At 38.9% G+C, this 10,548-nt stretch overlaps 1 protein-coding gene across 1 annotated transcript in view; it reads left to right on the top strand.

Moving 5' to 3' along the window:
* Window positions 1-1,403: 1,403 nt before the first annotated feature.
* LOC115268772 (PDZ domain-containing protein 8) overlaps window positions 1,404-10,548 on the top strand; it is a 71,381-nt gene continuing 62,236 nt past the window's right edge. The window contains exon 1 of the mRNA XM_062858484.1: window positions 1,404-2,357. Coding sequence (XP_062714468.1) covers window positions 2,184-2,357 — 174 coding nt within the window. The 5' untranslated portion in view covers window positions 1,404-2,183. The remainder of the gene's footprint in view (window positions 2,358-10,548) is intronic.

Raw genomic sequence — 10,548 nt, 5'->3', positions numbered from 1 at the left:
AGCAAAGTCGCTCGCTTCAAACATCTCATTCTCCGTAATCAATGCTTCGATTGAGCTGAAATTTTTACTGTACCTCGCCTACATATGATATGTCAACTAAACGTCGAGAAAGAATTTTTAAGTTGTTTTTTCTTATTGAAAAAAATACATTTCTTCAAAAAAATTTGGGAATTTGGCTAAAATTTAAGAAGATCGTCCCCAAAGCTCGCCAATATCTTGAATTTCATCAATCTGACGCAAAACCTGTATTCAGATGATTGAATGGTATTGTATTGAGCTTTCAATAGGAAGCAATCAGTGAAGTACTAGATTGAAAGTAGTGAGCTGGATTTTTGTATGGTGAGATGATCAATTCTCCGTTTCTGCAAAGAAATGCTGCAAACAGCGTGGGTTATATGATTTCTTGCCTAATTTGATGCTGTTTGAGCAAAACTTTGGGTAACTGTGTTGTTGTATTATTTATTTCTTGCAACTTCAACAACACAGTTACCCAAAGTTTTGCTCAAACAGCATCAAATTAGGCAAGAAATCATATAACCCACGCTGTTTGCAGCATTTTTTTTTGCAGAAACGGAGAATTGATCATCTCACCATACAAAAATCTAGCTCATTACTTTCAATCTAGTACTTCACTGATTGCTTCCTATTGATGAAAAAAGATTTGAAATTGGTTGAACAAAACGTAATATATTTGAATTTTAGTAAATTACATATTTTGAAAAGTTGAAAAACTCGATATTGAGCTAAAACTCAAAAACTGTTTTACTTAAAATTTTTTGAAGGTCGGTTTTGAAACCAGCACTAAATTGTGCTTCAAAAATTTTGGTCGTTGACAGAAGTTCACTACTTTCGTTTTATTTTGTAAACTTGTGTAAATGCTTGACGACAAAATGTTAACGTTGTTGCTCTTCAATATTTGCAACACCATCAACCTTGAAGTCCCACTGTGGTTATGCAAAACATATCAAAAACATACTCTTAGCATGTCACGCCACCCTCTTCCGATGTGAAACAAACACCACCCATGCAACTTTCAACATGCTCAATGTTGCACAACAATGCAACCCTCGTGTATCATACAAAATGTTGTATCCTGCTCTAGTTTTGATGCGACGAATGCGACGTCAGTCTCTTTCTGACAGCTGCACCAGGCAGCAGCAGCGTTACCAGATCTACGGAAATTTCTGTAGATCTACGGAATTGCGCTCATTTTACGGAACTACGGATCCGTAGAATAAATCTACAGAAAACCCGGTTTTTATACGGAAACCTACGGAAAGCTACGGGAAATCTACGGATTTTCAACCTGAGTCTACGGAATAAAAATTCTGAAATTCTCCCCCCCGCTCATCAATTTTCATCTACGGAAGCACTTGTGAAAAAATCTGACATCACTGGGCAGCAGCAGCCGCAGTAGTGCTCGGTCGGTTGGGTTAAATACCCGGGTCGCGCAAATAGAATATTATTTTTTTCATCAAAACAAAGAGTGATTAGAATTTCAAGATTGTGATTTTTTTATATATCAAAATGATGTTCAATTAGTAGCTATAGTATCGTGCAAACGGACGGTGGTCGTTTGCGTCGTGGGCGGTGCCGGCAAGAGGCGTCAAAGTCATCGGAGTGTAAAGCACAGAAATTTCTTGTTTGTCGTCTGCTGATGGGATTTGTAGTGTTTATGCTGCCGCCCAATCCGCAGATAGTGATAGATAGATGGGTCGTCGGTGTCTGGGGTGATGTGAGTACCCTCCCGTTTAGATTGTTTGAAAATGCCAAAATCGATGAATGGCTAGATGTGTCGTCCGCGCTGCTGATAACAACAGAAGCACTGAAGTTGCCTTTCTGTTCCGTATAGAATATTGGCGTAATCTCTTGAAAAAGGCATAAATTGGTGTTATCAGTGTCCTGGTTTGGTGTTATTCTAAGCAAAAAGTGAACCTACGGGTTTGGCGTTTTTGTGGCTGTAGCTTGTGTTTTACGACCGCGAACGTGTGTCCAGAAAATACTATCAGGGCGGAAACCGTCAGCTGCTGGGGCACCCACGGTGGTCGTGAATGGGGGCGTGATAAAAAAAAGTGCTTATTTCTCACACATTGTACAAACAGGTGCAAGGCAAACACCGAAAAAGTCAAATATCGTAACAAGTTTTGGTTTTTGGTGAAGAAATTCGTCGAACCGCCACAACTATGGATCTGACGAGCCTGTTTCTATTCTTTCTGATGTCGTGCTTGATTGGCGCCGTGCTGATGCTGCTGATTCAGTACTATGCCTTTGTGCGATACTTCCACCTACCGGAGCTGGGCCACGAACAGGAGGAGTACCGAAAGTCGGCCTACAGCGAACCATACGTGCTACCAGATGTAAGTGTTGAAACCAAAATTACATGAAAAACAAAACTGGAACATACCCACCTATCTACTGTGCATGTGTTAAATGGTTGTCCAATGCAATGGGGCAATCTTGGGCACCGGTAAGCAATTACCAACATTATGGTAATGAATGACTCATCAAAAAGAGTCGATGAGTTGTTTGGGATTGGGATGTGTTTTTCTGGTCGGTGGATACATTGATAATTCATAATTGTGCTTAAACTTTTTAAGTAATCATGTCCATTAAATGACGCTTTGACGTCACTAAAAGAAAAAAAAATATTTAAACACGGCCACGGAAAAGCTGCAAATGGAACGGTAAATTTTTATTGTTTGATTTGATGTTGATATGCGATGACTTGTTTGACAGCATCTGTAGGGGATGGTTAATCATGTGGTAAATAAAACGAAAAATAGATAGATTTTCTGTTTCAAACAGATATATTTATTGTGCTAGCACATACACCTTTCAGAGTTGAGTGAAGCAACGATTGTGTTGTTGACAAGCACACTGGCTCGAGGCATGACACGCTCGTTCGTCATTTCATTTTTACTGAAAGTAGCAAACATCGGGTTAACAGGCTACCTAGATTGAAATCACCCTTACGAAAGCAAGGTTCTTGAGCTAAAGCCACTTGTGCTGTACCATTTTGCATAAGTTTGCAAAGATTGATCGTTGCTATCCGAACCGTAGCCACTCCTTAAACTAGGTAAGGGACTGTCCATAAACCAGGTGGTTATTTTTTGGGAGAATCCGAAACCCCAAGCACCCTAAACCCCCCCCCCCCCCCCCCCCCCCTTTTCAACATTTGTAGAATGAGAAGAACCTTTTTCAACATTTGCAGAATGAGTCACCTCCTGTTATACGATAAAGCTTGAGTGACTACTTTACAGTTCTGTCATACGGAATTGGACTAAGGTTCCCACCAGTTTCGAAAATCGTTTAGCTCGTCTTTCCAGTAATGACGTGGGAGGAGAAATCTTTTACTAACCCCTAATAAACGCCAATTCTCGACAACTTTGCCAACCATCCGTGTCGAACCGGACAACACAAGCAGGAGATAATAGCAGCGTTGGATGACATCACTACTGTTTCGAAGCCGAAAGCGTTTCTTCGATAGAGAGATCAATACATCGACTGAACGCTTTCGTTCCTTTATTGCTTGGCCGGCCAAATTATCACAGCAATGATGATATCACGATATATAGGTACACCCACCGACAGCCAACTGAAGCGCCTGCAACTGCACTGTCTGGCTGTTCTCCGAAGCGTGGCTCATTAGTCACATGATTACTCCCCATCATCCATGCCTTGTGGCCAGCCGCCCATTTGCAGCCATTTGTTGCTGTTGTGTGGGAACGTGCGAGTCAGTCGACTCGCGTCAGGGGGAATGCGATGCTTTTCGCAACAGGCGGTCTCTAAATTGAACAGATGGAATTAATTATCCAGTGTGGAAGCGTCAACAAAGCGTCGGAAAATTGAATTGATGATGATGGTACTTGTCAGCAGTCCTTCTCAGCACTGTGATACATTGAAATACGGGAATGAGGCACCCTTGAAAGTACTTTGAGCTTTGGTTTTGGAATAAATTCATATCACCACTGAAAAATGAACTTCTGGTACACAGCATGATGTTGCTGAAGGTGGTCAAAGACGCGACTGCTCGAGGGTTAACCGTAGTGTGGCCGGTAAAATTGAAATGATCATATTAAGAACAACAATTGATAATGTTACATCAGCGATTTGTAAACAAACACGTTTTGACCTATGCTGTGGGCTCATAATCACGATAGAACGGAGCATAGTTAGTAAGTAGCTTTCATAACACAAACATAAACACAACATAAACGAAACATTGTTCACAGATTCCTTGAAGAAGGCGCAATATAGCGGCCGAAACGTCGGATGAACACTTTCTGTTCTTGTTTTTTTTGGAGTCATTCCTTCAAAGACTGAAGGTCATAACCGCCAAACATGATCCGCGGTTTTTCATCAAACTCTTCCCAGGACTCTGTCAAGAGTTTCTACTGCATGGAATTTCGAGAGAGTTTCTTATGAGATTCTTTTGGGGGTATTATTTCCGTCTGAGACTCTTTCAGGAATTTCTTCTGAGCTTCCCAAACCGGTTTCGTCAGGGATTCCTGCAAGATTTTCTCCCGAGATTCCTCCAAAGATTCTTTCCGTTCCGGGATTTCTTAAGGAATTCCTTCTGGGATTTCTCCAGTAGCTCCTCCTAAGATGCCCTCAGTTGTTCCTTTCCGGGTTTCTTCCATTGTTCTTTCTGAGTTTTCTCAAAGGTTTTATTCCGAGAATGTACCAGAGATTCCTTCCGAGATTCCTCCAGCAGTTAATCTCAAGAATTCTTTAGTAATTCATTTTAGAATTCCATCAGGAACTCCTTTTTTTAATTTCTTTGTATTTGTATCAGGAACTCCTTCCAAAATTCCTAGTGGGATTCCTTACGAGGTTCCTTCAGGACTCCTTCAGAAATTCCATGCGAGATTCCTCCACGAGCTCTTTTGAAGATTTCTGCATGAATTTCTCTAGGAATGCTGAAAATCCCTAGATGAAATCCTGCAAGACTTCTTCCGGGATTCTTTCAGGAACTATTTTCTGGATTTCTTCAAGTACTCATGCCAGTATTTCTACGGTAATTCTTTCTGGGATTCCTCCGGGATGTCCATCCAAGATTTCTTCAGGACTATCTCATGATTCATAAGAGATTTATCTAGGAAATCCTCCAAAATCTTCTTCCGGTGTTCCCCCAAGAATTTCTCCCGGGATTCCGCCGAGATTGCTTCAAGAACTTTTTCCGGGATTTCTACGAGAATTTCTTCCGGGTTTCCAACGAGAACTTCTTCCGGAATTCTTTTGGGATTTTTTTCCGGAATTCTTTTGGGAACTCCTTTTGACATTCCTCCTTGGATTCCACTGGGAATTTCTTCCGGGAAACCTCTGGAATTCCCCGGGATTCTTTCGGAACGTATTTGCTGGATTCCTCCTTATCCATAAACTCCTTCCTGGATTCCTTCGGGATCTTCTTCCGAGAATCCTCCAATAACTTCTCTCGATATTTTTTCCAAAAACTTCTTCCTGGGTTCCTCCAGAAACTCCTTCAGCGATTCTTTCAGGAAGTACTTCTAGGATTGCTTTAAGGACTCTTTCGGGGATTCCTGTGGAAATTTCTTCTGGGAACTTCTTCCAGTATTCTGCTTCTGCTTCCTGATTTTTTTTCAGAAACTCTATCCAGGATTCCTCTGGGAATTCGTTTCTTGAGGAATCCAGAAAGTTTATTTTGGAATTTCTGCTTGCTGCTCCAGTCGGTGAAAACTTTTCATCAAACGGAAAATTCTCCATTGGGCCACTGAGTGTTTTGTGTGTTTTCTCGTGTTAGTAATGTTCAGTCTGTGCAGCCGCTTGCTGAAGACGGTGTAGTGTCTTAAAAAATCCTGTAGGAATTATTGAAGGAACTTCTGGTGAAATCTCAGTTGTTGCTTCTGAAGGCATCCTCCTGGAATAATCTCCGAAAGAACTCCAGGAGCAATCTCTGGAAGAACTCATAAAAGAATCCCAAAAAGAACTTCTGGATGAATACTTGAAGGAACTGCTGGAAAAATCTAAGAAGGAACTCCTGAACTAATTCCTGAAAGATTTTCTGTGGGAATCTCTGAAGAACCTTTAAGGGGAATCCCTGATTTCTCCTGGAGATGTCCTTGGTTCTTTCTGTAAGAATCTCTAAAAGAAATCCTAGAGGGATACCTGAATGATGAAACTCCTAGAGGCATCCCTGAATCCTCCTTGTTGAATCTCTGAAGGAACTACTGGAAATAGCTCTGAAGAAATCTAAAAAGAACATCTCCCTGATTGAATTCAATATACCGATACAAACGTGTACGCATACCAAGCCAACTATGTCTCGTGATGAGCATATTTTGCGATGAAAAGCACGGCTTGACTGCAAGGCGTCCGCTCAGCGGCGAAAGATAATTGCCAACATCGCTGATCGGTGTCGAACCCAATCGTGTGCTATTCGTACGGGCGGTTGTATAGATGCTGCGGTGGAAAGAAACTTTTCGCTCGCTGTTGACAACGACTCAAGGCTACTCGCCTATGCTTTCACAAAATAGCAAGGTTGAAACAGTCAATGGATCCTCTGGACAAATACCTATAGAATTTATTAAAATAGTTTGTGTAAGAATCTTCGAAAAAAAATCGTGCAAGAGTAATTATAGAAATACATGAAGAATACATTGAAGAATTTCCGAAGGATTTCTTGTACAAAGTTATTGGTAAAATTCTTGGGGAAATCATAAACGAAATTTATAATGGAATTTTGGGATAGGTGATTGATAAAATCATTTTTTTTAAATTAAGGAATTCCTTTAGAATTTCGAATAAAGCCTTGGTAGAATTCCTAAAGGAAGCCCTGGAAAAATTCCAAAAGTTCTTTTCGGTAGAATCCTTGGAGAAATTATTAAATAAATTAAACAAGGAATACTTGGATAAGTTATTGAAGAAACCTTCGCAGTTTCTAAAAGATCTGGAGCAACATTTGAAAAGGGCATACAAGCATTGGTAAACAATGACTTCACACGTCGCTGATGTTTGAAGATATTCTGAAAGAATCTCTGGATAATTTTCAGGGGATTTTTTGGAAAAAATACTGAAGAAATGCTTAGAAAAAATCTCGTAGAAAATCTCGAAGTATTTTCTGGAGAATTACCGATGGAAATCTAAGCCTTGCACTAGGAATGCAAGGATGCTTCTTGGCATTCTTAAATAATTCCTGAAGAAAGTGGAATTTCCTGATGGAATACTTGGAGTTGGAGCAACTTCTCGAAGAAATATTTATTTTTTTGTTCCTTTACTAAAAGTACGCTCCCACAAACTACTCAAAACAAAGGAATGGAGCAGTTTTTGTTTTGTTTTTTTTTTGTATTTTCGTTAGAAGGGAGAACGAATGATACCAAATGTACGGAATCGCCGATCGGAGTCATTATCGCCTGGTTTTCAAATTGGATGAACTTGGGATCCTAAGATTCCCAAGGGCACTTTGACCCTACAGGAATCCTCAGAGAATTTGACATCCGTGGAAAACTCATATAAGAAATATCACAGCGCAACATGTTTTTGTCTCAAGAGCAAACATATGTGTCTCTGACAGATTTTGGGCCGCTGAATCCGAATCTGGGCTCAGATTTGCTCCAGCACGTCACAATTTTGAGCTATAGCTCAATTTATAGGGCAAAATATACGATTTTGGGCTTTTTTGACTGCAAGCCATTAAGCATGGAAATATTTTTTTAACCAATCACAGGATAAATTGTCAAATAACATCCAAATTAACGACTCGTGCAAAATATTTCGTTTTACCAAATCAAATTTGATAGATTTAAGGATAGACTTGTTAGAATCCCAAAATGGCCGCCACAATGGCCGACTTTGGCACCTACTCACGATTTTGAGGGCACAAATCTCTTCGTAAACAAAACCAGCACAGCTTCTAATTTTAAGCTTATTACAAGTGAGCAAGAACAGAATAATAAAATGCACTGTTGTTTGAAGCTTGCTTTTTGAGATTTGTGCGTCTGAAGTTCTTATGCACTGTTGAAGCGGGATTTCAAGACGTTTGTCCTTAAGCATGTCAGTATGTAAACTTGCATGCAACTTTTGGAGGGTAACTTGTATGGGAAATATCGTACAGTGTATCAAACAATTGTCCATACAGCAATTTGTTGGTCAAAATAATGTTTCATTCAAATGTTTATAACTTTTTTATACGTGAATCAAAAACGCTGAAATTTTGACCAATCATATGCCATATATTAAAGCTCCATTGGTAAATTATAGAACTTCAGTAAAACTTAAAAGATTTTTGAACACATTTTTAAAACATTATATCTTGATATGTACAGTCATTGCACAATTATGGGTCACTCTGTCACAATTATTAGTCAGTCAGTTCACCATGCAATTCAAATGGAATTGACCCATAATTGTAGGTGACCCATGATTGTGCTATGACTGTACTCTATGAAACTTTTTCATTTTTTTTTGTGTTACAGCTTATACCTAGGGCTTTCATATGCAGCATAGTTTGAGGTTTTATATTCACTACAAAAAAAACATGAAAAATCTGTATATGTTCAGAGTGTCATTTGGAAATTCATATTTTGATATTTCATATTTTGATCAATTAAAGTGCCAAGTGTTTTCAACTTTTCCAAACTCTTCTAATGTACTATTTTTATACAGGACCTATTAAACTACATATGAAGAATAGGTCCTATGCATTTTTCGTTCAGTTAATGCACTTTTATTGGTGGAAAACTTTTGGCAGATTCCCGACATCCCTGCATTAATCACTTAAAATATTTTTGAAGACAAATTATTTTTCAAAGAATTTTTTTAAAGAAAACTGTAAAACAGCATTTCTTAAAGATCGCAACCCACTGGTGGGTCGCGGGTTTGATTTTTGGTGTGTCGCGAAGCCTTAGGCGATATTTTAATAAATGCCTTAATTATCTTTTGTCAAATGATATTGTTAGCCATTTTCTAATTTATAAATACTCTTTTGAAGAATCGACGAAGTTATTTCTAGAAATTAGGGGTTTCCCTCAGTCTTCATACTTTTGTGTTCGATAAGATTTCGATAAGAACCAACGAAAGTTTGGTAATCTCCATCGAGTTATCCGAACTGTGACGAAGCTTAACTACGATAAAATTCTGTTGAAGTTCGATAATCTGAACTTTGGCAAAAAAACAGAACAGCTGAGAAGTGATTTCAATAAGAAATATAATAAGTATATATTGAGGAACTGATGAACATTTTCAGGAGAACTCAGCTGGCTATGTAGCAGTGATATAATTCTAAAAACTCTACTTGATGTTTTTTTCCACTCGTCAAAAATATAAAATAGCATTTTCAACCCGATCTGTTTGATGGTTTATTTTTTTTCACGAGAAAACACGAAATGAAATCAAACAATTTCGTTTCATTTTAAAGACTTTTCAAGTTCTGTTTTTTTTTTTCATTTATTAACGACATTTTACACCAAGGGGTGCATTCATTTCCTAATATACTTAACATACTACATATAAACAATTCAACGTAATCACGATTTCATCAATTCGGCAATGCGTTTCTCTTGTTTTCTGGAACGTTTTCTCAGTTTAACAAACCAAGCGTCGACGTCATCATATGATGGATCTAGGCCGGAGTCTGAATCGCTGTCGTCATGTGATACAATTTCGTCTTCCTTCTTGTCGGTTTTTCGATTACCCTCTATCGGCTCAGCTGTTGTTGTTTGACGATCGTGTTCAATCCCACGCGTGACTTGTTTTTTCCTCGATTACCTTCAACTAGTTTTGACATTTCCAAACAAAAAAAACAGCGCTGTTTACTACCCAAGTAACAATTCCATTGCCGATTGGGTTTGTCTTACTTTTATTAGGGATTTATTACAGCAATAATTAAAACTCACAGTTTTATGACTACTTTTATTAAAACCATTGATGAAATGTTTTAAAGTATACTTGAAGTTATCCATAAAGCCAGATTTTAAGAGTAAACAAAACTCCCCGATGTGTAAACCTTCTGGCACTCATTATTACCTAAATAAAACTGTTCATACTCTCAACAGATGGCGATCCGTTCGATTAGTAACGACATCTGTTGGTGGAAAAGCAAAAACTACGACACTGCTAGGTTTATTGCGGTTGTTATAGGCAAATCTAACGGAAGCTAACGATCCCTCCGCATCTGGTGGCAGGAATGAGAACCCTACGAAAAACGCGACTCCGCCAAAAAGTGCCATGGCGCAGCATAGGCAAAGTGCACTTTTTTCACTTTTTCGTATCGAATTCCGCATCGTAGAGAAACAAACGAGCACTTTTTGAAAAGACAATTTAATTCTCAGATTTAATTCAGATGCGCTTTGATCCGGTAGGTACTTACGAACAATTTATGTGATTAATTTGAGGAGCTCTTGATATGCCTCAGGCGGGCGATCTTCCGGATTTTTTGTTAACTGGCTAATCCGGTGTCTGTCGGCGTGGGCATCAAGAATGATGATAATGGAAGCCATTGCAATTTTCCAACTTCTAGAGCTAAAAATGAGTAAAATTTGACGACAAAAAAATGATTTTTTATGTAAACAAACGATTTTCTCCGTATCGCAC

Source organism: Aedes albopictus, chromosome 3, assembly GCF_035046485.1.
Source record: "Aedes albopictus strain Foshan chromosome 3, AalbF5, whole genome shotgun sequence".
Classification (NCBI taxonomy): domain Eukaryota; kingdom Metazoa; phylum Arthropoda; class Insecta; order Diptera; family Culicidae; genus Aedes; species Aedes albopictus.
Note: the sequence above shows the minus strand (reverse complement) of the source record. Positions and strands in the feature narration are given on the sequence as shown.